This window comes from Parasteatoda tepidariorum, chromosome 7 (assembly GCF_043381705.1).
Source record: "Parasteatoda tepidariorum isolate YZ-2023 chromosome 7, CAS_Ptep_4.0, whole genome shotgun sequence".
NCBI classification, from domain to species: domain Eukaryota; kingdom Metazoa; phylum Arthropoda; class Arachnida; order Araneae; family Theridiidae; genus Parasteatoda; species Parasteatoda tepidariorum.
The window spans coordinates 523,020-550,969 of record NC_092210.1 but is presented as its reverse complement, the minus strand read 5'-3'; the positions used below and the strand labels follow the sequence as shown (position 1 = coordinate 550,969).

Sequence of the window (27,950 nt, the reverse complement as noted above, 5' to 3'; positions counted from 1 at the left end):
GATTTTGCCAATCAACCAATTAAATTCATCATTAAAATAATTAAATACAATGAAGAAATTTTTTAATAAAATGAGAAAAAGAGATGCTTTATTTGAGAAATAATAATTTTTTACTATAATTTTTAATGTTTCAGTCTGATTATAAATTTATATCAACTAAAAATGATCAAAAATGACACTTCAGAGATCTTTGCACAAAGGTCGTCTGCAACAAACCGCACCCGTGATTTGTTTAAATTAATTTCGTTATTTGCATTTGTAAACAGTCCATTTGTTGTTTCTCAGCAGACATGTCTCCTTTGATAAAGAAAGTTATTGTGTTCGGTGCATCTGGTAACACAGGATTAGCGACTGTTGAAGCAGCCTTAAAAAAAGGTAAAAACTATTATTCTTTTTAAATTAAACTTAAAAGGATTTTTGTATCGCGTTTTTTTAATCGTACATAGAGGGCTCTGTTGACCAGTACTCAAGAATGATCACGTGTGTTGTAGATGTTTGATGTCGTTATTTAAAAGTTATAAAATGTTTTTCTCCCCAGTAAGATATCTGAAGAAAAGCCTTTGTACTTTTCAAAAAGTGCGAAGCATAAGTCAAACTTCAAATATTATTGCAGTAGAAAAACTAACGGGCAATCATGAAGGCATTGTTACGGTAGGTTTTAATAGACCAGAAGCTAAAAATGCTTTAAGTAAAAATGCTGTTAGTACTTTGACTGAAACATTTACCCAATTGAAATTTGATAAGAATGTTCGAGTAATTATTCTTCACAGCTTAGTCAAAAATGTCTTTTGTTCTGGAGCTGATTTAAAAGAAAGAGCTGCAATGCCGGAAGCTGAAGTTGCCCCGTTTGTAGCCAAAATTCGCCAATCTATTACCGATCTACAAGAGATCCCCGTTCCTACAATCGCTGCTATTGATGGATATGCCCTTGGAGGAGGTTTAGAAATCGCTCTTGGATGTGATTTACGTGTATCTTCATCTTCAGCCAAAATGGGTTTGGTTGAAACCAAATTAGCGATCATTCCAGGTGGTGGTGGTACGCAACGCTTACCACGCATTGTTGGACCAGCTATCGCAAAAGAACTTATATTCACTGCTCGTATAATTGATGGTAAGGAGGCTTTCAGAATCGGTTTAGTGAATCACAATGTGGAGCAAAACGAGGACGGAAATTCTGCTTTCCTAAGAGCCATATCCTTAGGAGAGGAAATTGCTCAACAAGGGCCAATTGCTCTTAGATTAGCCAAGCAGGCAATTAACAGAGGAATGGAAGTTGATATAAATAATGGATTGGCCTTTGAAATGGCTTATTATACTCAAACTGTTGGTACAAAAGATCGTGTTGAAGGTCTTATGGCGTTCAAAGAAAAACGTCCACCTAAGTTTACTGCTGAATAACTATTTCCAAACATTCTATGATTGCACTTTCAAATAAAAATTTCCGTTAAAGTTTACGGGGATGTTTCCCTATCGTGATCTGTAGTGCAAACTACATTCTTCGTGTGCCAAAAGGATTTTAAACTTGCAAAATTTTTTAAAAAAAGCATGTAAAAGTTGTACCGTGGTGGCTACAGGATATACGCTTTAACTTAGTTCCGTTCTATGATTTTTATTTTTTTTTTAGTTTCTCGTTGGTTGCCTTAACTTGTGGTTAATTTGCCCCAGATCACATTACAGAAATTTTCCCACGTTTACGATCTATAATTATTAAGGGAGACTGTAGATTTTGACTTCATTCAAAAATATTTTTCCATGTTGCACCAAAGTTAAATTGTTGAACCAATTTTGATTTTACTTTAAAGGAAAACATCTACTAAAGTTAACTGCTGAATTATTATTTGCTTAGTTGGTTAATCCAGGAATTATTTAGTTTTTTATTAAATTAAAATTTTTATCTATGCTCATAACTAGGACGGGGCGCTATTAGAAATTTTATATTGTGATGCATTGTCAGTTTTGCATCGCGATATAGTATTTTTGAATTTCATTTACTTGTAAGGCACAGTAAGTCAGATTTCCATCAAAACTCCATACTCAGATTGATTTAAATAAATTTATAAATTTTATATCTTTTGCTTAAGAAAGATATTAAATAAATTGACTATAATGTACAAATCTTACTTAATATATTTATTAAAAAAATGTGTGTAGATACAGAATGAAATATTTGCACCTCTTTATCGTTTATAAGATATAAGCAGTATTAATTTAAGTTAGATACTTTACTAGGCTTTTAACTAGAAATCAAAGAAAGTTTAAAACAATAGGCTTATGAATTATTTGGAAATCAATTAGTTTAAGCGAATGAAACTTTGAAAAAAAAGGTTCAAAGCCATAAAAAATAATTTTACTAAATGAGCCATATAATTAATTATATGGCTCATTGATAATTACATAATTATTAAGTTCGATTGTAATGTTCAAATTCTAAATGAAAAAGTAAACGCAAGTTTTGTTACTTTTTCTAGTTAAAAAATAAATGATAAAAAAATTAATGAAATTGAAATTTATCAATGTATTTACCTAACAGTATAGAAGGAAAATATAAAAAATAAGCTCGTTAAAAATAATTTGTATGCTTAAAACAAAGTGCTAAATAAATTTTAGGAAAAAAAAAAACGCTTTTAAAACACTATTTTTTATTATTATTATTTTACATAAATAATTAAATTAAATTGAATAATGACTGAATTATGATCAAAAAACAAAGTAATTAAACAAAGTAAGTAAAAACAAAGCCATATAATTAATTATATGGCTCATTGATAATTACATAATTATTAAGTTCGATTGTAATGTTCAAATTCTAAATGAAAAAGTAAACGCAAGTTTTGTTACTTTTTCTTAGTTAAAAAATAAATGATAAAAAATTAATGAAATTGAAATTTATCAATATATTTACCTAACAGTATAGAAGGAAAATTTAAAAAATAAGCTCGTTAAAAATTATTTGTATGCTTAAAACAAAGTGCTAAATAAATTTTAGGAAAAAAAAACGCTTTTAAAACACTATTTTTTATTATTATTATTTTACATAAATAATTAAATTAAATTGAATAATGACCGAATTATGATCAAAAAACAAAGTAAGGTAAAGTTTCTTAAAAATAAAAACAAAAGAATTGTGATATTCTATAATATATTTACCTAATTGACTAGTAATATTGAAAGAAAATTTTAAAAAAAACTATTATACTCTGTAACAAAACGAAGTGCTACCATGATTAAAAAAAAAAGAAGAATAAAAATCGCAAACCTTTCATATTTTTTTTGAATAAACGAAGTTGACTGACTCGTGTCCAAATCCAAATGACAAAAAATTAGTTTTGTTTTAACTTTATTTCTAAAAATAAAAACTCAAGATTTATAAATTTAAAATCAGTAATAAAAATCCATTAAATTATTCGAAGTTTTATCTAAAAAGTTTTTAATAAATTAAAAGAAAGTAGAAAAATAACCTAACAAATTTAATTACTTTGTAATTTAATTCTTTATGCTCCTTAAATTAGATTTCCGATAATTTTCACATTTAAAAATAGGAAAAAGTTTTGTTAAAAAAAAAACCCTAATTAATGAAGAAACTCTGTATATTCTTTTCAATAATAGATTGCGTTCAGAACAAGGTAACGGCGGCGATCACGAAGTTAGTCCAACTGAAAATAATCTACAAGAAACGATATAAAGTCCCGACAAAGAAAAATCTAAGAGGTACGAAAACGAACATGCGAGATCACGATATATGTTCTCGAAACTCTGGTTCTGATTTTACCGCTCATCAATCAAGGTCATTTTAACATAACGAACATCGTCTTCCACAACGCGAGTCTGGATCGGAATGTAAGAGAAGATCCTTGCGTGACTCATATCGGTACATCATTTTGCGCTCGTCGTCTTTACTCGACGGATTAAATCGGATTTCTGATGCATCGCCTGGAACGAAAGTCGCAGTATCGGTTTGCTGATATATGTCACGATACATCGATTTATAGCCCAGTCCTACTCATAACTTCTGTAGCATATAATTCTTGATTTGGATTTCAATTATCTAATTCAACTTTGAAAGAAAAATTTCTACTCAACTTTGTAGTATATTATTAACAAATGTTGTTCTTATAAAAGTTTTAACTCGTTAACAGTTGAGTTTAGCTCAGGGATATTTCTGTATCGTGGTCTGTCGCTCCAACTGCAATTGCCAAGGTGCCAAATAGGTATTAAACTTGCAATTTTTTAAAAAAACATGTTGATTGCCCTGGGGTTGGCTACGAGTTATAGCTTTCAAGTTATTCCCTTTGTGTGATGTTTTTTTTAGTTTCTCACGGGCCACTGCCCGGACGTTGCCAAGACTTGGCGATTATTCTGCCACAGATCACGATATGGAAATCTCCTCTATAGCTCGATATACATTTATCTAATTTGGTTTTTAATGCTTATAATTTGAGATGAAATTTACAGAATTAATAATTGGCTGTGTATAAAGAAAAATTATTTAAATGTCTACTTCCTATCCTAAATAAACGATGGATTCTGTATAGAAAGCCAATTAAAAGTGACCTGTGTTGGATATAGCCACAGCATAGAGCAAATTGTTGACAAATATTATCTTGCTAATGTCTTATTTAAACTAATTCATTTTATCGTTGAAGTATAACTCATAACAAAAAAAAAATTCTGAATATTATTTTCGTTTGATCTGATCTTGGGAGAAAATATAAAGTTCTTTTTTGCCTTGTTCTTTTTTATATAAAGTTTTTCTAAATTTTGTTTATCCCATTTGGTGTCAAAATAAATATTGCTAAAGGGGAAATAAATAAACAAAATAAATAAACAAAATAAAATCTCTTCATTCAGAAAAATTTTGCAAGTTTTTAAAAAATTTTTTGAGATACTGCCAAAAGAAAAGCTTAATTAAAAAAAATTAATGTGTAAAATATAGGGTCATATAGCTTTTACTATGACAATTATATATCTGTGTATGAAAGATATAAATAGATAAGCTTTGTTATAAAATATGTTATATAATAAAATTGTATTACTATAGTAATACATAAATCTACAACTTTGTACTCATGTTTAATAAATATTTTTGAAAAAAAAAGAAGCCATTTTATTATTTAGTTTCAAATTTTTTTCATCGTGTAATAGGTTATGAAGTTACTGCCTATGTTAGAGATAAACAAAAGCTAGGATCCGTTGAACCAAATTATGTTGTTGAAGGCGATGTCCTCAACAAGTCAGACGTGGGCGATGCAATCAAAGGTCACGATGCTGTCATTATTGTTTTAGGAACAAGGAATGATTTAAGTAAGTATTTATATCTGTTAAGATTTAAAGAATATAGAGCAGGTACTTCAGAGGTACATGTTGTATGAAAAACGTGTACCTCTAAAGCAGGGTTCCCACGGATCAGGGAAAACCTGGAATTGTCAGAGAATTTTATTTCAACTCCAAAAATCTGGGAAAGTTGCAATTTTTTACAAAAACCTGGAAAATTCCTTCATTATACCTGGAAAAAAAACCAGTCTTAAAATTGTCAGTAACAGTACTCAGTTGTTGAGATTCGAGTTAAATAATTCTAACATCTATTACAATTATTTATTGTAAAATTTTCACAATTTAGACAAACTGAAATGCTTTTTTCCTCGTATAATATTTATTTTATATAGAAAATCTAATACTTGGCATTACAAATAAAGGAATCAAAATTTTCTGATAAAAAACTTTGTAGCATAGATAAAATATGGTATTGATTTTCATTGAAATTTACCTGATACCTGGAAAAGTCAAGGAATTTTTTTTCTGAAATTGAGTGGGAACCTTGCTCTAAAGTGCGTATAGTATTATTTAAATCTCAGGTTTGTGTAAAGAAGAGATTATTTGAGACTTTTAAAAATAAGTATAAATAAATTTAATAAAAGTTATCTTAAGCAAGAAAGGTATAAAAAGTTAAATGTCGAAAATATTTCAGTTTTCAAAATCTGGTTTAGAGTAATTTGTCTTATATAAACAAGAACTATATATTCCATAATAAATTGAATGTTTAATGAATTATGTTTAAATTGAATTATAACTGTTCAACACCATTTTTAAAAACTATTATATTTTTTTTAAAGCAATTTTCAACATTTACAATTCCCTACTCATATTCTACCGAAAAATTTGTTCCCCTCCTTACTATATTTTGTCCAAAAAATCCTGCACACCTATGTGAAATTCATGTTTAAAGAAAAGAAAAACAGACAAAATTATTAAAATTATAGAGTGTTCACTTTAAAGGAATTGAAGAGCTTTTTCAAGTTATCTTTTGTTTCCAGCTAAAATAATGAGGGTTTTCGAAAATTATTTGCTCTTGAGGACTATCTATAAGATGAGGCTTCACCTCCATTTAATCCTTATTTCTTATGATTTAACCCTTTATCTATGAAAAACGACAGGGCCGTTATAGGAGTGGGTAACCGAACAGGCCGACGAAACATGTTGATATAGTTATGATACAAGTTTTTTTTTGTCTCCTTTCACTTTATTGCCTCGTTGGGAAAATTTCTTTAACTCTTTATAAATTACACTCCTAATTCTATCTCTTTCCTAGGAGAAAATTTTATTTATCTTATAGTCAGTTAATGTGGCATGTGTTAATAGATCTTTCCCCTAGGTGTTGTGAAGAAGACAATTGTCATCTCCACTCGTATTGCTATTTAATTATTATCAATGACTCAAGATTTCTAGTATCAAGAAGGGCAGTGAAACTGATTGATCCAATTAATATATATATTTTATAATACAAATAAAACATGAATTTAAACAACTCTGATAAAATGCCTCAATGTTTTTTCCATGCTAAATCCCTAAGCATGCCCCTGAAAAGTGACTTATTTAAAAGCACTTCAAATCATTTAAAAAAAGTTTGGTGTATAGAATAATTTAAGTTGCCATTTAACATATTTTGAGTTCAAATGATAACTTTAATTAGTTTTTATTTAAAGAAATTAAATTTATATTATGTTTTTCATTGTAAAATTTGAGAGTTATTTTATTATTTGTAGTTGCTGGACAGATTTCCAATATTACTGAATTGAAGTCAGATAATTTTTTATAGATAATATAGTTATTTAAAGCTATGGTTTTTTGATATTATTAGTAAATATTACTATCTAGTTATAGTAAAAATATTTTCAATACAGGGTTATTCATAATTCCCTCCGCCTGTAAACGCCACTTTTCTTTACTGCAACTGGCTTCAGTGGTACATGTTACTGCCATCTACCGGCAACTGCTTAAATTAAAACTTGGATACTTTCGGAATAATTTAATATGTTCTTTTTTGCCATATTCGTCTTCGCTTTTTACTATAACGCTTAGAAACCCCGGAGGGAATTATGAATAACCCTGTAGTTATCAAACTTCATTCAGGAAAAGATAATAAATCTATACTTCAAGAGCTATTTACAGTTATAATGCATGTTTCTAGTTTTAAAAATGTGTAATTAGTGATAAGTTTTAAGAGTTGCCTAAATTTTTTTTTTTTTTTACGAGTTTAACTTTTTGTTTTTAACTGGTAAAATTGGTGAATTAGATGAGCATGTAAAGTAAATTAACAATGAGCATTGACAAAACAATTATTTGTAACATTACTGAGCTCTAATTAGTAATACTATTTTCGTTATAAGATGGTTTCTATTTTAAGTGATAACTTTATTTGTGTTTCAGTACGTTAACATTTTTTTAAACTACATATTTCTTACAGGCCCAACCACTGTCATGTCTGATGGGACTAGAAATATTATTGAAGGCATGAAAGAAAATGATGTAAGAAGAGTATCCTGTTGCATTTCTTGTATGTATTTGTAGTCCTATTGCTTCAATTCCTTTTTTTTAATATTTAGATTGAGATATGACTTCCATAAGTTTAAAAACCATGTTTGTGTGATTATGGAATAAAAAACTGATAGTTTAAACCCAGTAGTCAGAATAACTCACTGCAAGTAAAAAAACTACTGTATTCACAACTTTTTAAGTAGTTGGTAGTGTAATGAGCTACTTTTTGAAAAAATTAGCGTTGCGAGTGTAGTGTGATACGAAAAGAGAAAAAAAAAAAACTAGTTTTTAGCAGTTTCTTGCGATTACTCTTACTATTAGTATAGTTGCAATCTGATTGGAGCAAAACCTTACTTAAGTCCGTCAGCAGTTACAATGATAATGCTCCTAATGTGCTCAATTTTGTTTCTTTTTTCAGTTAACTTAAGTTTTAAACATTTAGTTAGATCACAAATGTTTGATTGTTTTTTAGCATTTCTTTAGTGTCATAAAAGGTTGAAAGGAAAAATTTCTAAAAAATATTAGCTCATTTATTATTCTGAACCATTTTTTTTATTTCATTATTCAGCTTTTTTTAATGTAAACTGAATCTTCCAGCAAAATTCATCTCTTGAAACTTCATTTTGAAAATAGTTTGTAGTAATCAAAATGTTGAGTTAACTACCTTTGTAATGAAGTAGTTGTAGTTAACTACAAAAAAGAAAATTAATTTTTTCTGGCCTCTGTTTAAAACGGGTCAGCATATTTTATTGCCGAAGGGTCTATACTGACTCCCCCACTATGTCCTAAGACCAAAATAAGCATTAGTTAGATGAGATGGGGTCATCTCTTCCTTTACTTCAAAAATTTAAAGAAAATAAATTAGTTTTAATAATTAAAACTATTTAAAGCTACATTCCCTTGACCCTAAATTTTGAGTCCTTTTCAAAAACAGGCAAAAATCAACAAACCAATGTACACTGAATGGCCACTCTTAATAAAGCCTGTCTGTCTCTTCAATTTAGTTAGATCACTTCATTAAATACAGCTTTAATTCTTGGTATCAAATCTACAAGAGATTTATAGGTTATTAAGAGCTTTTTCTTATAGTATGAGACTAAATGGTTGTAGATCTAGATGTTGGAATGCTTTTACAAGTCCTTCCTATAAATGCTGCATAGGCTATAGATTTGGAGATTATGGGGGCAAATATCACAATGTAAAATATTAAACTAGTACTTTGCGTTCTAAGAAGTATTGCAAGAACCACTATCTTGTTTAAAGTACTCCTTGATTTAGGGATAGATCATCAGCTTTTCAAGATGCTCTTGCTTGTTCAGCTACGCTATTTAAGTATGAAGTCTTATTTAGGCTACTATGTATCCAAAAACATGCCTGGAATTTTTTTTTTTTTTTACTTTACACTAGTTCTTAAGTGGCAACATTATGACACAATAGCTTATTTTCATGAAACTGCCAGGTACTTATGAGTTAATTTGTTATTAGACTGGTAAGATTTTTATTTTTTCAGTTTTTTTTTTTATAATCCTTATTGAACATCTGCAATGTGATTGCTGTTTCAATTCATGAAATCAGTGCACCAAAGAATGAACATGAACCTGATGTAAAACTCCTTTGCCCTAATAAAATAAATTTTAAATTGTATTTTTATAAGACTCGTTTCAATATTTGTAACAATTTTCTTTATTGATGGTTTGAATATTGTTTTGATTTAAGCTTTCCTGTTTTGGCCAAGGGAGAAAGTTCCAAAGCCTTATATTCCCGTGACCGAGGATCATGAACGAATGCTGAATGAGTTGAAAAATAGTGACAGAGAATGGGTTGCAGTACTTCCTCCTCATATTGCTGGTATAAAAATTTCTATTCTTAATTAAACTAATGGTCAGTTAGAAAAGATATTGTTGGATTAGAATATAATTTTTTTTATAACATAGCTGCCTATTTGTATGTTTGTTGGGAAAGGTTTTACAAACGGGATTTAAAATAACTAAATCAGGATTGGCATTTTCGCTGGGAGAAATCCATTTCTTCCAGAATTCCAAAAGAAAAGAGGAAGAAAAAAAACTGAATAAAGTGGAAGAAACTAAAATAACCCATTCAATTGTTTAGACATAAGTGTTAAAAATAGATAAATATAAAAAAGAAAACTTTACAATACAACACACTTTTTGAATTTAACTACAAAGGAATTTTGACAAATAAACAAAACTGGACAACTATGAACTAAACTCCACAAGCTTGCTACCCAATAATGAAAAAAAAGAACTCTCAAAACCTGGCAAACACTTTATCTCCAGGTATTAATTTTCTTAAATTGATTTAAGGCTCATGACCTTTTAGAATTTACAGAATGGTAAAATTTCAGAATGTAAACTCAAACACAAATCATGATAATAATAATAAAACCTAGAATATCAAATAAATAGAAACAAATATTTGGTGCATCTTCATATGCTACATTTTTTTTTAATGGTAGTTCACATTAATTTTAACAAAATAAAAATTACTTTATAGTTGTCAAAATAGAGTGGACTTAAGTGATTTAATCACTTAATTAGATTCCTTTCTCTTGATTGAAATAGTGATAGAAATCTATCAATTTTCTTTTAAAAATCAATGATTTAAATCAGCTGACTATTTAAAAAAAATCAGTTGATTAAAGAAAAATCATGGATTTAAATAGAAAAAAGATTTTTTTAGTCCAATTTTATTGATATTGAAGTTTCAGTTCAAGTATCAATTTATTTTCAACCGTATTTTGTACAAAGAGATAACGTGCTAACATTTAAAGTTTGAAATAGATTTGTAAGTAAAAAAAAAGTTACAAGTGAAGATAAAAATGCTGTGAATAGCTATAGTTAATGTCCCGCAGTGGACTGATCGTTAAGACACGGTTCCCAGCAGAACACCGAAGTCAAGCATCACTGGCTACTGTCAGTGTGCGGGTGGGTGACCACTTGGATCAGTCTGCGTAGGGACCGAGGGTGTGCGGTATTGGTCCTCGTTAAACTGTGCTACCGTAAAGTGCTCGACTTCGCGCGCAGGTCGTCGGGCTACCGAAGCGGGGGTGCCATCCCTTCCGCAGAGGATCAAAATTGTGATGGCATGTCTTCGGATCATCCTCCGGGATGTTTCCCAGACCGTCGCCAATAGCCCATTGTGCAGCTCTAGTGCGACGTAAAGTAACAACAGCAACAGCTATAGTTAATAATTTACTGTTAGCATTTTGAAAAATAATTTGCTGGTGAGCTTCAATTTTTACATTTTATATTATACTTCAATTTTTACATTTAAAACTTATTATATTATTCATATATTTTGAAATTTATTAAATATGTAGATTATTAAACAATTAGAACTTATTCTGCTAAGTGTACTTTAGAATAATTAATTTTGTTTCCTGAATTAGTTGATTCTTTATTTGAAATCTGAAGACTTAAGTCTTGGTGTTTACAAATTCATAAGGGTATTGATCTTGAGTAAAAAAGGATATAGATTTTTTTCAGCGATTAGTTTGTTAAAATATAATAGTTTTTAGCCATTTTTGTAAGAAATGTTAATTATTTTAGTAATAATAAGCATTAATAATACATATAATAATAGCATTGCTTATACATTTTATCAGTCTTTTGATTGATAAATATAAAAAATAATCCAATTTTTTCATTAAAAACATTATTTTGCCATCCTAGGTTTAAAATAGATAAAAATTAATGTTTTTTTTTTCTTGTAGAGGAACCTGCAAAAGGAAATTATGAAATCAAAAATGAAGCGCCAGTTGGAAGAATGATATCTAAATATGACTTGGCAGATATTCTAGTAGATATTTTGACACAAGAAGATCATATTGGTCATTATGTTGGGATTGGTTATCCTTCGTGAATTTCTTAATTAGGGAAAAGGGATTTTCTATTTTTGTATGCTAGCAAAAAGTGTCACATTTTCACTAATTTTGTATTTGCTGCAGCTTTTTACATATCCTGTTTTAAATTCTTATATTATTTGCTTTTTTGTGCAAATTTTTTATTTATAATACTTACATTTGTAATGCCTAGTTTAATCAGATAACTTTTAAAATTGTATTAGACAAGTTTTCAGACAACCAATATTTAGTGTTAATATTTATTGTATATATTTTATTCATCAGAAATTAATCATGTTATAAATGTATTGATATTTTATTTTTCTGTAAAGCTGGAAATTTGTATTCTTTGAAATAAAAAAATTTAAAATATTAACTATGTGTTTATATATATATATTAAAACCTTTCTGCAACAATATTTTGGGGACCAAATAAATATATTGTTGTAATATATTATTATATCAAACGTCTACATACTATGGGGAGGCAATAAGATTTTTTTAAAATTCTTATGTTATAAATGTATTAACTATAAATCTAATTATATATTATATAAAAATTTAATTTGCAGAGAGGTAATTATGGCTAAATATGAAATCAGATAGGAATGTTACATCTGTGACTTCTTCAGAGATAAGGGCAGCAATTTTAACAATTGAAGGTTTAGGGGTGGTCTATGTTCATCAAGGATGGGGTATTGAAATCAGAATACAAAAGTCATTCACTATGGTGAAAAGAAATAAGATAAGTACATAATTAGCAGTGAGACTTCTCTTGTCACAAAAGACTGGAAAAAAAATGGCAAAATTAATAAAAAAAAAATATTTTTTTCATTATTTGAAAACCAATAACAAATGGAGAAAATTGTTTTACAGGGGTTTATTGCTTCAGAGAATATTGAGAGGGGGATAACATTAATTCATATGAAAATTCGTCAGGACCACGAAACATTATTGTAATAAAGGGGTTGTATGGGATATCATAGTAGCGAGAGTTCACATTATTCAACTCGATTATCATTAACTTGAAAAATAGTAGGATAAAGTCAGTATTGTTTAGAAAATTCTTAAACCTGTTAATGAACAGTAGGAGGTAAACAAAATTCCTTCTGATAAAAATTAAATTTAAAAGCCTATTTAGTGATTTTGATTTCTTAAAAAAAAATTCACGTGCTTTTAGGTACCAGGTTTAAATTTAAGAGTCAACACATTTGGAATGTTTTAAGTACTGATATATCAGTACCTCCCATATAAATCCCATCGCTGCAACAGCCTTCAAACTTATCACTAAAAATATCCAATTTGATAAAAACTTAGCAGAGGCATCAAATTTATTTGAAATAAAGTTTTACATCAAAATATTATAAATTTTTTTTTATTTAACAATGAAAATTACATATATACAGTTCATGTTAAGCAAATATATATATAAAAAAAGCATGACATTTTTATAACCACCCTAATATAGTGAAAGCTGTATTCTTTGCTCCTGGTCAATAAATAGCACTTAGTCCAAAGTAAATATTCTAGCTGCTATATCATCTAATATCCAGTCTATTCCTACCAATAGATTTTCTCCAGTAACAGCACTGCAATTAACTATTCTCCAATGGTGGGTTTTTATGTTATCCAATTCTAAAAGCTGACCAAAGTGATAATTAATTATTAACTTATAAAAAATTACTCTTAGAAATTTTTTTTTGAACATTTATGTTCAAAAGAACCTATAAATATAGTTAAACTCATAACTTGTGAGCCCTGATTTAACAAAATCAGGACATGATGCATGAGTAACTGATTTATTAAACTCTGTTGTTCACTTTAGAATTTGTAATTTTTTTTTTAATATCTAAATTGTTTGCTATTCAATTAGAAGAATAAAATTCCTTAATTTTTCCAGCCTTTTCAGACATATTTTACAAATATTCCAGTCTAATATGTACTGACAGTGCAATACAAAATATAGAGTAAGCCACAAAAAATTAAGCTTTTTTGTTTACACATTATATTGTATATTTTATTTTAATTGAAAAATATAACTACATAGAGAAAAATAGCATTAAAAATAATAGAAATATATCATATAAAAGAAAATTATTTCAAAAATTTACTTAGCCTTCAAAGAAAACAATTTTGTTTTAAATCTGCAATTTGCAAATGAATAGCAGAAAATTTTGAAGAAATATCCCTTTTCGCATCCCTGCTACAAATCCAATTTTCCAGGTAGCATAGCAATTCAAATCCAATATTGCGATACATATTGACATGATTTTAAAATGTAATATCGCTGTTCATATTCACCCCATTTCAAAAATCGAACCTCTAGATTCCTGAACTAAGATTTTTCTTAAATTAGTTACTATAAATAAAGGTATGATATTCTTCATTGATAGGTAATTCAATTATAAATCTTATTCCAAAAAATTATATTAAATACAAATCATGTATGGTATATAAATTAATATCTTGATATTGATTTTTTGCACTTAAAAATTTCAGGGTTTTTCACTTTGTGTCACAATGATCCATGATAAAAGAAAATATTAATCAATATATTTCGTAATGTGTTTTGTTACAGTATCTTTTGCATTTTCAAAGTGTAATTTTAGCTACTCATTTGTGTTTTTACGTATTATAGTCTCTAATTTCAAAATTATCATTACCTCTTTTATATCTTGAGCAGTTAGAGCCCCTGGTAAATCTTGTTTATTAGCGAAAACCAATAAAGTTGCACCCGAAAGTCTCTGAAAGTGAAAAATAGAAGCTACATATGAAGTTTTATAAACATTAGTGGTATAGTTTATAAATTACACAACAGTTGAACTTAGTATTTTAGGGCATTATAAATTCTACTTGCAGTGGTCCAAAAACAATTAAAAGTTCTATTGTTATCCAGCATACAACTTTAGCTTAGTTTTGAACACTAATAAGTTGTTGAGTGAACGAAATTTATTTTAACGATAAATTCCTCTTGGTTATATACTCAGTACTTGTAATGGTTCGTAAACAATTAAAACTAAGTAAAGCAGCACAGAGCTCTAGTTAGAATTTGAACTTTCAAACTAGAAGAAAAGTGGTTAAATTTTGATTTACAATAAATTCACTTTGATAAATTTTTGTGACCATGAAGAATAGTAGTTTTGAAGAACAAAGCTTTTGCGAGAGCACAGAGGAAATAACAATTCTAGTTAATAGGAAAATGATCAAAAATTTTGTATGACAATAACGTCACATTGGTGTTAATATGAAAATTAATTTAGCTTATATCAGTCTAAAAAGGATCAAATCATTGTTATTTCACAACGATTCAATCTTTGCTAAAGCACTAGATAAATTAGGAAAAATACTAGAACCAATCATTTGGCAATGATTAATTCTCGTGCTACAGTTAGTTGGAGAACTGCTGAAATTTTGATAACAAGATTCCACCTTAATTTGCACAGAAACAAATTAATAAATAATAGTTAAATGGAAAATATTTTTATTGTATATATTAATACAGTTTCACAAAACTAACTTCAAGTAAAAAAATTAAAAGTTACTTTAATTCAAGGAAAAAACTATTTCAGATTTAAATAAAATTAAAAAACTAAGTAAGATAGAAAATAGTTTTATTGTTGTATTTATTAATAAAATTTTGCGAGGATAACTTGAAGTAAAAAAAAATTACTTTTGCATCATTAAGAAAATTATTTTCACTTTAAAATTGAATTGAAATATGGGGCTCTTCGCATATTTTTCTCAATTTTAAATTCCCCCTTATCAGCAAATCACAAACCCCCCTCTCATGCTTATGTAAGAAAGTTGTACTCCCTGGCCCCATGGCAGAATTTTTTAGAGCTATGTGCAACAAAACTCTCTAGGATTGCAATCTTTCTGCAAGATCTTTTAAACAAACATATATGTTACTAATTTAAAATAACAATAGCACTGCGTTTACAAAAAAAAAACTATGTACTTGCATTTTGGGAAGGAACACGCATTTTGTAAATAAATATCACAATAAAAAAAATAATTAAAAATCATGAAACCTATAGTAGTAATAGCCGGGAAAAAAAATTGACGACGAAATCAGGCGACGCGAATCGGACTCCTCAGATGTGTGTTTCAATTCGAGATTAGGTTGTTGTAATAAATATTGTATAAAAATATCTGATTGAAAAGCTATGGAGAAATCAATAACTTCCAAAAATTCGATAGAATTATTGCCTTAAAAAGTAAATACTCAAATGCACGATTTGAATTTTCCATATTGTTTGAAATATATCGGGATATTTAAAATTCACATGAAAATCAATATGAATAACTGCTGAAAATACAATCGAAACATTACATCGATTTGCGATACTATCTACGTAACTTGAGTGCATCAAAAACTGATTATTCAAATGCATGATTCAAATATTATGTGCAAATTTCTGTAGGAAAAGAAAAGTATTTTTTTTTAATTTTCGAAGAAAAAAAAACTTTCTGAAATAACTCCGTAACATTCTGCGACAATGTCATTGTGTCATTACGATTCTGCCTCGGGGTTCCCTGGGGGTTTGTCTAGTTTTAAGGATTAAGTCAAATAAATAGATGTAACTTTGTATTAAACAAAATCTACGTTTTATCAAATTTTGAGTAGAATATTCTTTACAAATTTATACAATGTCGAAACATCAATAAAATGTTTAAAATGAATGTCAAAAATACACACTTAAGCTAGTGGTTTTTAAAACGTCAAATAATCAGGATGTCTGGCAGAGTATTGGAGTATTACTCTCTGACTTTTTAGATTTTTATGCAAAAATTTCAAATTTTAGCTTTTTTCTCACATTCCTTAAATTTGCTATTTATTAAATTTTAAAAGATATAAAATTAATGACAAAAATTTAAATTAAGCTGTAAGATGCTTTAACAACATTAGACTTTTTCTTGCATGTTCACTAAAAAAGAAAATTCAAGACATAAACTAGAGATATATATTTTTAAACTAAAAATATAAATTTATAAAGTAGTCATTTCTATCATAAATTTTGATAATTATACATACCAAGTAATGTGTTTTTTTTAATCATTCACCTTTAGTATAATATAATGAAATATTCTTTTTTAACTAAATATTTACAAATTGATGAAACTAATTTAATTGATTATATTTAATTACACTCAAAATTTAAAAGAATTTCCTTGGTTACATGGTAGAATTACAGTGGATGCAAAAGAGGGTGCGAAACGGTTTTTTATTTTTAAAAATGGTGATTTAAACTTCCAGACTTATACGTTTTCAGGGATGGTCAGAAAAATTTCTATTTTTCCATGTTTTACACATTGTTAAACACCCTGACAGATAATCATAAAATAGTAACACACCAGTAATAATTTATAGGGATTAAAAGCAATTAAACAAACCTCCTCAAGCAATAATGTGTGTAATTCATCTTTACAATCCTGTAACCTACGTCTATCTGCGCTGTCTACAACCCATATCAGACCATCAGTACTTTCAAAGTAATTCCTCCAATAAGATCTCAAAGATTTTTGACCTCCAACATCCCACATGTTAAGTTTGTATCTAAAAGGGGAAAAAAATCCAGATTAAAAATAAATCAATAACAGATAACTAATTAAAAATAGATAATAAAATAATACGAGACAGAGGTGCTAACTTTCCAAATTAGTTATCGATAATCAGAGGCACAAAGAAAGGAACATAGTTAAGAGCAGGGCTGTCTTAATAGCAAGCCTGGCACGGAAATGTTTTGGGGCTCTATAACATGTCATACTGTTTAAAATCGAACTAAACAATTTCACATACACAAAATAGAGCATTTTTAAGATATGCAGTCATTTTAACAAAATTAAAGACATTTTTGTCACTCCAGAAACGCAACACACATAAAATAAAGCAATTTTAAACTATGCATAATTTTTTTAAAAAATGAGATGCAATTGCAATCCTCAAATAATAAAATAATTTTCAAAACCAAAAAGCTAATTACAATAATTAAATTTAAAAAATAAAGAGTTTAACAAATAAAAAAATTCAAAAACGCATGAATTATTTTGTCACATTATTAAAGTCAGTTATTAAAACACTTTTCAATGCACATTAGACAAAACCAGTTTAAAAGTAGCTGTCCAATAGTGCTCTGCAATTCTAAACTTTTTCAATTATTACTTTAGTTAACTATTTATAAATACTAAACGGAATTGGTGGTGGTCAAGAAATTAGATATGAGAAATTAGTTGAGTACCTAAAAACCTTAATTTTAACGTAGAGAAATAGATTTTGGATGACTTTTTAAGCTTTCATAGCGATAAACTTTTCAAATTATTGTTGTTTGCATGATAATCAATCACTATTCATAGAAAAAAAATGCACACTTTTTACATGAGAATATATTTATCTTAAAAAATATATAAAAAGTAAGATTCTCAAGGATCGCTGAGAACTTAGGGCCCTCGGGTTTGCCCACGCATTAAGAGGGTACTGGTTAAGAGAAATTAATAATAGTTATAATTTAAATTAGCATAATTTTAAGATTAAACACTACTTAATTCTATAAAGGTAAAAAATATTAACAAAACTATGCATGAATTTTACTATTATTTTACTAAAAGAGTAACACTTTGGCAAAGTTACCAAATTAAAAAGTGAGTGAAATTTTATATGATGTAAATTGATTACTTGGAATAATTGTTCTAGTTTTCGGTTAAATTTTAAACTGGCCCCCATTTTCTTTTTCAAAATAGCTAAGTGAAAGATGGGGTAATGTTCGTTTGCTCTTATTTCTTTTCATTTCTTGCTTCAATCACATCATCTTCATTATTTATTGCTTTTAGAATAGTTTAAGGAATAGAAAAAAAAATATTCTACATTGTTTGCAAACAACAAAATTTCATAACTTTTGGCAGTTAAGGGGAGAAAACACACCTTAGATTATAATGAAAAATCTCAAAAACCATAAATTTTATTACTTGTTTATAGGACTGTAATTTTGACAAAGAAATTGTAATAATTAATTGTAAAATTATAAATCATAACAGTTAACATCTCTGTACTAGATAATAATTTAATACTATATAACAATTTAAAAATAGGTAATAAATTTAGAACAAGAAAATCAACTACAAACAGATTATACATTAATAAGATAATAACCCCAGATATTAAGCTTGTATTTAGAAGGAGAAAATTCAAATCAAGAAGAAATCAATAATTTATTAATCACAGATAATATAATGCTAGTTTATATTTTTACAACAGATAAGTTAATACTAGAAAAATAATTATATATTCCACACATTGAACTTTCGTGAAGGAGAAAAAAAAAAGATAAATAATTCATTTATAACGAATATTAATTCTTATAACAACACCTCATAAATAAAGCTTATACACACCAGAAAAAAATCACATGAGAAATAAAGTAATAGATTATTAATTTAATAATAAATAATTAACAGATAATAAATTAATAGATAATACCATCTTTCATGCAGCAATATTTTTAGTATTAAACTTGTTTCTAAAAAAAATTAATAACTTTAGAAATAAATTAATAATTTTATCATCCCAGATGTTACATCTATTTTTAAAATAAAAACTATTTAAATTAGAAATAAAATAATAATATCATCCTAGATACTAGCCTCATACTACACTCGCGACAAATCAAACTTTTAAGCATTGTTCACAGAACAATGTGTAATGTTTCATGGCTATAAAATACACTGGTTATCATAAATTAAGGAAAAATCACAAAAATAGCGATAACTCTTTCAAAAGTAAGCCAAACCGTGCAAAATTTGCATATGTTGTCCACTAAGAGTAGCTGAGTAAAATTGCAATATGCAAATTAGTGGCGCTGCACTCGGCTTACGTCATCTGCCTGGAGCATAAAAGTCCAAGTTTGAGAGAAAGCACACAAATTTTACTGTGATTGCGACATTGAAAATCTGAGATAGCCAATTCGTAATAATGACCTCTAGGCATCATTTGCCTGAAGAACTACGATGGAGAGCCATCGGGAGACTAGAGGCAGGGCAGAGTCAATCAGAAGTGGCCAGATGGCTAAATGTGAGTCCATCTGTGGTTCATAGACTTTGGAGGCAATTTCAAACCACAGATTCGGCATCTAGGAGGTTCAGTCAAGGACGGCCAACTGTTACGACCAGTGCCGATGACCGATATTTGACATTAAGTGCACGCAGGAATAGAACCGCTACTCCGACACATCTTAGATCCTCTCTTGCTGCAGCCACCGGAAGGTTGGTGTCAACGTCAACTGTGCGCAGAAGGCTCCACGAAGGTGGTCTGTATGCGAGACGACCAGCCATTTGCGTGCCGCTCACATCACGCCATAGGAGAGACCGTTTGCAGTGGGCCCGACAACATGTCCACTGGACGTCAGATCAATGGAGGCCTGTTCTCTTTACGGATGAGTCCAGGTTTAGTCTAGAAAGTGACAGTAGACGTTATTTGATATGGAGAGAACCTGGGACCCGTTATCATCCATCAAACATCCGTGAAAGAGATGCATACGGAAGAGGCAGTGTCTGTGTTTGGGGAGGCATATCCTTAGGAGGGCGCACATACCTCCATGTCTTTCCAAGGGGAACCGTGAATGCTCAGGTTTATCGAGACAACATCCTTGATGCTTATGTGCGCCCATATGCCGGGGCAATTGGTGATTGCTTCCTGTTACAGGACGATAATGCAAGACCACACAGAGCTCGCATTGTTGATGATTATCTTCAACAGGAAACAATTACTCGCATGGAGTGGCCAGCTCGATCCCCGGACTTGAATCCTATCGAGCACGTTTGGGATGCTCTAGGGAGGCGTGTATCTGCCATCAATCCGCCCCCTCAGACCCTTGCCACGCTTGCAACTGCTTTACAAGAGCAATGGCTCTCACTTCCTATTGAACTGATAGACCGCATAATTGAAAGCATCACACATCGCTGTTTGTGCTGTATTGCTTCTAGAGGCAATCATATTCCATATTAAAGGTACTTTTTCTATTGCAAACCGATACTTCCAATTTGTTTATTTTATACATGTGCTAATTTCTATACTACTATTAATGTCTGATAATTTCTTTTTATGTTGTTTAATACCTTACTATGTGTTGTATATTGTGGGTAAGTTTCATAAAATTCCATGTGTAATTGAAAGAGTTATCGCGATTTTTGTGAATTTTCCTTAATTTATGATAACCAGTGTAGTTCATATTAGTATTGCTTATATATATATATATACATTGCTTATATAATATGTATAATCTTTTTAAAAGAGGAAAATGAACTACAGATTTAATTGACAAAAAAAAAGAAAAATTTAACCCAGAAATTATTAAAATTCTTTAAATTTACATTATGCGAAACCTTTAAAAATGCACGTAGATGACAACTGAAAAAAAAAAAAATATTCAACTTGGTACACTTATTGGCATGAGTTAATTTGATACATTTTTATTAAAATCTTTCTAATATTTTTTATTTATTTTTTGACTAGTACATATTTCTAATTTATTCATTTATGATATCATAAAAATATGCTTGAAAACTACAAAAAATTTCATCAAAGTTTGATAACTAACTCAAAAATAGTCAGTAATTATTTTTACAAATTAAAATTAACTCACCAGCACAGATGAAAATAGCACATCACCAGAATTATATAGGCAAAATTTCAACCAACTTTAAATGTATGCAAAAAAAAAAAATCTTTTCGTTTTTATTAATAGCTGAATAACTCTGAGTAACAAATTAAATTTTTATGTTTTCCTTGATGTTGTTTGATCAGTCCTACATAAAAGCCTTGATTGTTTAGGTATAACTCTTTTTTGTTTTAAAATTTCTTGTTTTGTCAATCAATAGATAGAAAAATTACAAATATTAATAGATGGATAAAGAGATAATAAATTTATACTTTAAATAGGGACCAGTTTTTAGTAAAAAGAGACATAGAAATATGAGATTTCTGAGTCCTTAAAGCCTGCAGTTTTCAAAATCTAGAGGAATCACTCAATATAAATATTTTCTATTTTAAAATATCACCAAATTTAGTAATAAAAAATGCCGTTCGGCAAAACTACCAGGGGTCTGTCCAGACATTTTGTGAATGGTCCGTTTTTGTGAAAAAATTACTCACATTCTTTCAACCAGGGTCCTGCTTTTATGAATTTGTGCAAATAGGGTCCGGTTATTGCAAAAAACTTTTTCAATGCGTTTTTAAATTGTAAATAGATACAAGATTATGCTCAGCACTGTAAAATCATAATAAAAAAAAATTACATTTTTAAAAATAAACAGCAATTGCTGCTTCTTAAATTAGAGATGCAACATACAAATATTTGGTACTTAGCCTATACTGCTGAACTCAGAATATTCATTTCGGATGCATAATGGAAGAATCATCTGCCGAAGACAAAACTTAATTCATTTATATCCATATTTCTTGTTTTCTGCCCTGGGAAGGGTTTATTCAATTAACAAAACAATAATGAAGATAAACAAATTTGTAAAAGGTCCGATTAAAAGAAAAATCATTTTGTGAAGGGTTCGCTTTTAAGTTAAAATATTTTGTGAAGGGATCATTTTTATGAAAAGATATTTTGTGAAGGGTCCGTTAACCGACCCAAATTTCTTCTAAACAGACCCCTGACTACTAACTACTAGAAAGTTAAGTAAACAGGCTGTTGTAGCCTTGGTAATGTTTATAGGTTAGTTTTCTGCGAGTATGGAAGAAAAAATATTCAAATTAGAAATAAGTTAATGATAGATAACATCCCACAGATAAAATTGTATCCGAAAGAAAAGCAAGATACTTTTCCTTTAGCCAGGTGCAAATCAATCCAACAATTCTTTTCTGGTAACATTTTAGGACGACTTACACCAGAAACCGAAACAAAATGGCTGTCACACAAAACTGAAAACATTTATCAACATACAAAATAAATTTTAACATAAATGATGAACTTGTTTTTATAATTTAATTTTGCCTGGGTCCTGATGACTTGGCAACTTTTTGCTTGCATCTGGCTAACAAAAAAGTACCAAAAATGATCAAATTAGAAGGAAAATAAATCATTAATAAATAATAAATGAACTAAAATATAACATTAATAATAGTGAGAGATAATAAGAAAAAAATGCATGTATTTTCAAGAATAAAAATTTTTTAAACTAGATTTGGATTTAAAAACGATAATAGAGTAATAAAAGATAATGAAGCAATAAAATATAATAAAGCAATAAAAAATAATCATATCTCATTAAGAAAATAAGTCAGATAAAATAAATTACCCTCTGTGTTCCAAAGTTTTTATATTGAATCCTAATGTTGGAGAGATTACACTAATATCTTCACCGTTGAATTTTTTCAAAATGGTAGTTTTGCCAGCATTATCAAGTCCGCTAAACAATTTGTTAAGGATTCAATTTGTAACAGTATTAATACACTAATTAAAATAATTGAAATTGTTTTCATAACAAGAGTGGGAAATTAATCAAAATATCACAAGCAATTAAAAAGATTTTATCAAACTCAAAATTATAATACTCATTCTATATAATGGAAATCTCAAAGTCTCATTGATTAGAATATGTAAGGTCCAAAATTTTATAACAGAGATGGGAAAACGAATGAAAATTGAATAATTTACCAAATATTCCAATGCAAAAATGTAATTTTTTTTCACAGCTACATAATTAAAATATTATGGCTATTCAGCTGAATAACATATGACACACCATACGCCTCAAGGCAGAATCGCAGCAACACGTCGACATTGTTGCAGAACGTTACAGAGTTCTGCAGAAATTTACATATTTAAATCAAGCATTTAGATAATAACTTTTTGAAGCGCTCAATTTACGCCAATAGTATCGTAAATTGATGTAATGTTTCGATTGCATTTCGGCAGTTATTGATTTTCATGATGATTCTAAATATCCTTATATATTTCACACAATATGGAAAATTTGAAATGTGCATTTGAGTATTTACTTTTTAGGGCAATAATTCTATTGAATTTTTGGCAGTTATTGATTTCTCCATAGTTTTTAAATCCGATATTATATATTACAACAGCTTAATCTCGAAACAAAACATGCATTTGAGAAATCCGATTGGCATGATTTTGTCATTGATCCTTTTTTGGGGCGATTACTTCTACGATTTAATGATTTTTTTTATTGTGATGATTATTTACAAATGCAAAGCAGGAAAACATTTGCACGTCCCCCTTAACAAAATGCAAGAATATAACCCATAATATAAGAATAAAAAATTATTGTATGTTCAATTAAAAGAAATTAATTAAATTAAACTTGCAAAATTCATAAAAAATAGGAAATTGTTCGCTTATTGGTGGGTACAGGTTATACCTTTCGAGTTGGTTACGGTCTGTGATTTTCATTTCTTTTTAGTTTCTTGCAAACCAGTGCCTAGGAGTCACCAAAACCTGTTGTTTTCCTTGGCTTAGCATACGGAAATTTTCTTATTTATCATGGAAGGTAATGCTCAAATTACCGAAATGGTATAACAATAAGGGCAACATTATACTTGAACTGACACACATTTGAATTCCTCGTAAAAACCATAGGAAGATTTTTTCATATCATGATCCATGGCAGAATAATCATCCAAATCTTAGCCTGTGAGAAATTTAAAAATTTTACAGTAATTGACCAACTTGAAGGTTTCAACTCGTTGCTACCCACCAGGCGATTCTTTGCCCATGTATTTTTTTCTAAAAATTTACAAGTTTTAAACCCATTTAGTAGTTGGCGTAGTATAAGGAAATACCTCCAAGATTGAAAAGAATATCAAATACAAATTACTATTAAACAATTAGAGATTCAAATGCATTACACATTATTTTAGCAATAGATTGCTTAAGCAGTTGCTAATAATTCAAGCTAGAAGTAATATTGATCATGATAAATGATGGAGCAGTATATATTTATCAAGCCATGAAAATAAACTTGCACAGTAACTAAGCTGACCAGCGTTTTCCCAATACTAAAAAAAAATTGCTAAACGGATACATAAAAACTCACTGTTTCCAATTATTTAAAAAGAAATTTCTGTAAGAGAATCTCTGCAAGCGATTTCTGCTCACAAATTATTAAATTGGATATATAAAACACCGAGTTATCAAATATCCGTTTAGAAATTTTAAAACAGTGTTTTAGTACAAGGAGGACGCTGGTCAGCTTATAGTAATAAATTTGAGACAACACAAATAACGAAAATATGTTAATACATTTAGCATCAATGGAATGGAATATGCTTAACAGATTAAACTACAAAGATACAGCATTAAAAGGCGCATTTCCTTTTCTTTTTGCTTCATTTTTTTTAAAATTGTTAGCAATCCCATGCTATAACTAAACAATTTTTTTATAAAATCCAAAAATGATACCAAGTGTTTCAGATTTGTATCCTCTGGAAATAATAGCAAAACGAATTTGTTTTTATTTTATAATCGATCATCTACTTTCCAGCTTGAACAGCTTACACTTTTTCAACTTTATCAACATTTTTAAATGGGAGAAGATGCTGGTAATGAAATTGTATATTGACTACAACTGAACAAACAGATTAAACTGTAAACAGATAAACTGTAAATTCTAGAATGCTGAAGGATAATAAATTTTGACGTTTCGCTTCAGTATTATGCTTTTAGCTTACATATGAAAAAATGAAGACAGAAGGCTCTGTCTTTATAATTCGCTTCCTGGAGAGAATATTAGAACTACACTAGAAAGCGCTGCAAGCTGTATGCCGCTTATACTTCCGGGTTACTATTTCCGGTGTATTTTAAAGCCATTTGGCTTACAACGTGATCATTGCGTCTTAAGATTCTTGCAAACGTGGTATTTGAATACTTATTACTAAACTTAATCTTGCTCCTCGAACAATATGCAAACACTAACGTGAGATGGTGCACAGCTTGCAACACGAACAAACAGTAATAAGCAAATGAAAAGGGGCCATATCAGGACTGCCGAAATATCGAGTTATTCAAAATCTAGCAGCCATGTCTCCTTTTTTAACAATATATATCTAAATAACTAAAACAAATTTTCACTTCAAACCCAGAAAGCATGTAACCTTACGGCAAAGTTGTGCCTGAATTTTCTTTTCATTGACACGAAAAGGTTTGCAGTAAAAACCTTTTTTCAATAAATCAAAAATATTGCAATTTCCAACCTTTTATCCTAAAAGGAAAACTAAATGATTTTTAAAGCTTTTTAAAAAAATATTGTTTCTTAGGTTACAAAATAAACAAATGGCAACCTTTATTTTTTCATTTTTGCTTGTTGTCATGATAAGGTAAGCGGAAATATAAAGCTGAAACCTTTTTCCAAGGAAACGAAATAAGGCAAATATTAACCTTTCCAGCGAAAATATTGATAAATAATTCGAAAATATTTTGCATTAAGGGAAAGCAAATAAACGAGCATAAGACCATGTTTTTGGATTGTTTTCTAAGGTCTGCGAAAGTACATTGCGAAAACCTTTTTTTAAAGCTTTCTCGTAATCACGGTTTAGATTTAAAACGTTGGGAAAACATTTCTGTTGAATCTGAATCATATCTAGTCAACGGCTTTACCCCGTCTTCCTGTAATAACGAGAATTACTTTAGCAGTTTTCGAGTTTTGCCTTTTTAAGAAAATGTGGACACAACAAATACAAGTTATCGTTAATTTTTTGAAACTTTTCATTCGAAGAATCTCATTAAAAAAATGAATAAAATTTAAAAAAAATTTCAATTTAATCTTCAATATTCTTTTTTAGAAATTGTAATTTTTTTTTTCAAATTTGGCTTTAGGGGTTCTATACGCAGTGGTTCCTTTAAAATGTATGGCCTTTTCTTGTTCATTTTACCTTAATGCAGACCTAATTATGGTATAGCAATAAAATATCTGCACCAAGAGAATTTTATTTAAAATATTCGATACAAAAAATATACAAAAAATTCGTGACTAACAAACAATTATACAAAAAATTTTGTGACTAACGGCGTGATGGTGACAATAAAATCAGCATTTGCGCATCTTCCGCTTTTATTTCCCTGACAAGCTGGTATCCGCTCTAAAGCTGGGTAGATTCAAAGCCTAGAACCATAACTTTTTTTCATCATATCTTTGGAGTGAATTTAAAAACTTTTTGCACGCAAAACTCGCTGTATAGTGCGCAAAACAAAAAACAGACCACCCTGAATAAATTTTGATTTAATGATCGGATCTTCATGTTTTATGACTCAATCTTAACTGTTCGAAGGGATGACCTCAAATATGCTAATTAATTAGCGCAGACGCTATTTTAACTTAAGAAATCAGGCGCAAAAATTTATTTTCTATGAATAAACATACCTTTTTTTCAGACGCATTTAGATTTTTAACCCCCAAAATATAGGAAATAGCCACAATTTGAGGAATATGGTCCACATAGTTTGATCAGGAGAGCGATCCAAAGTTTGGATCCCTTAATTTCAATTTTACTTTTTGCGTATTTCGCCATATATCGAGATCCTTTCAAACAAGTTGAAAAATTTTTGAACATAATTTTAAAATTCGTTTATCTAAAGATAATTGCATGCAAATTTTTTTTTTTTTGTAGACATTTATTATTTTTTATAAAGTTATTAAATAATAGCTGGAAAATTTTTGAATTGTAAGGCATACAACTTTTTATTAAATTTTAATGTATGTAATTTTACTTGGCAAAATACAAAATTGAGTTAAATCGGTCGAATTGTTCCTGCGTGTGTATTTATAATTCGATTTCTCAGAAACTATTCAACAGATTTGGCTCAAATCTTGTATTTTGCCATGTAAAATTACCAATTTCAAAAGGATGTAAAGAAGTACATACCTCACAACTTAAATTTTTTCCGACTGTTACTTAATAAAATAATAAATAATAATAAAAATATTTACTAAAATATACTTTTTCTATAACATAATAGATAAACGAATTTCATAATAGTGTGCAAATATATTTCAATTTGCTTAAAAAGTTCTCGAAATATGGTGAAATACGCAAAAAATAAAATTAGCATTATGGGGATCAACCGTTGGACCGCTCCTCCGTCCAAACTATTTAGACCATATTTCCCTGATTGCGGCTACCTCTATATTTTGGGGGTCAGAAATCCAAATCCGTTGGGGGAAAAAAATGTTTATTTAGAGAAAGCAGGATTTTGTGCCTGATTTCGTAACGTAAAATATCGTTTGCAGTAGGTAATTGGCATTTTTGAGGTTATCCCCT

At 29.0% G+C, this 27,950-nt stretch overlaps 3 protein-coding genes across 3 annotated transcripts; 2 read left to right on the top strand and 1 right to left on the bottom strand.

The window, feature by feature from the left end:
• Positions 1-12,050, top strand: LOC107444427 (flavin reductase (NADPH)). Its single transcript, XM_016058555.3, has 5 exons — positions 1-375; positions 5,143-5,301; positions 7,742-7,831; positions 9,529-9,660; positions 11,546-12,050. The coding sequence occupies exons 1-5, from the start codon at positions 291-293 to the stop codon at positions 11,692-11,694; spliced, it is 615 nt and encodes a 204-aa protein (XP_015914041.1). The 5' UTR covers positions 1-290; the 3' UTR covers positions 11,695-12,050.
• Positions 382-2,619, top strand: LOC107444426 (methylglutaconyl-CoA hydratase, mitochondrial). Its single transcript, XM_016058554.3, has one exon. It carries the CDS (start codon positions 499-501, stop codon positions 1,396-1,398), a length of 900 nt encoding a protein of 299 aa, XP_015914040.1. The 5' UTR covers positions 382-498; the 3' UTR covers positions 1,399-2,619.
• A 983-nt stretch (positions 12,051-13,033) lies between the features above and the next one.
• LOC107444430 (ADP ribosylation factor-like 2) lies at positions 13,034-25,307 on the bottom strand. Its single transcript, XM_016058557.4, has 5 exons — positions 24,989-25,307; positions 22,973-23,083; positions 17,069-17,231; positions 14,338-14,418; positions 13,034-13,316 (listed from the first exon to the last, which is right to left on the bottom strand). Exons 1-5 carry the CDS (start codon positions 25,051-25,053, stop codon positions 13,182-13,184), a joined length of 555 nt encoding a protein of 184 aa, XP_015914043.1. The 5' UTR covers positions 25,054-25,307; the 3' UTR covers positions 13,034-13,181.
• Between the last annotated feature and the right edge of the window lie 2,643 nt (positions 25,308-27,950).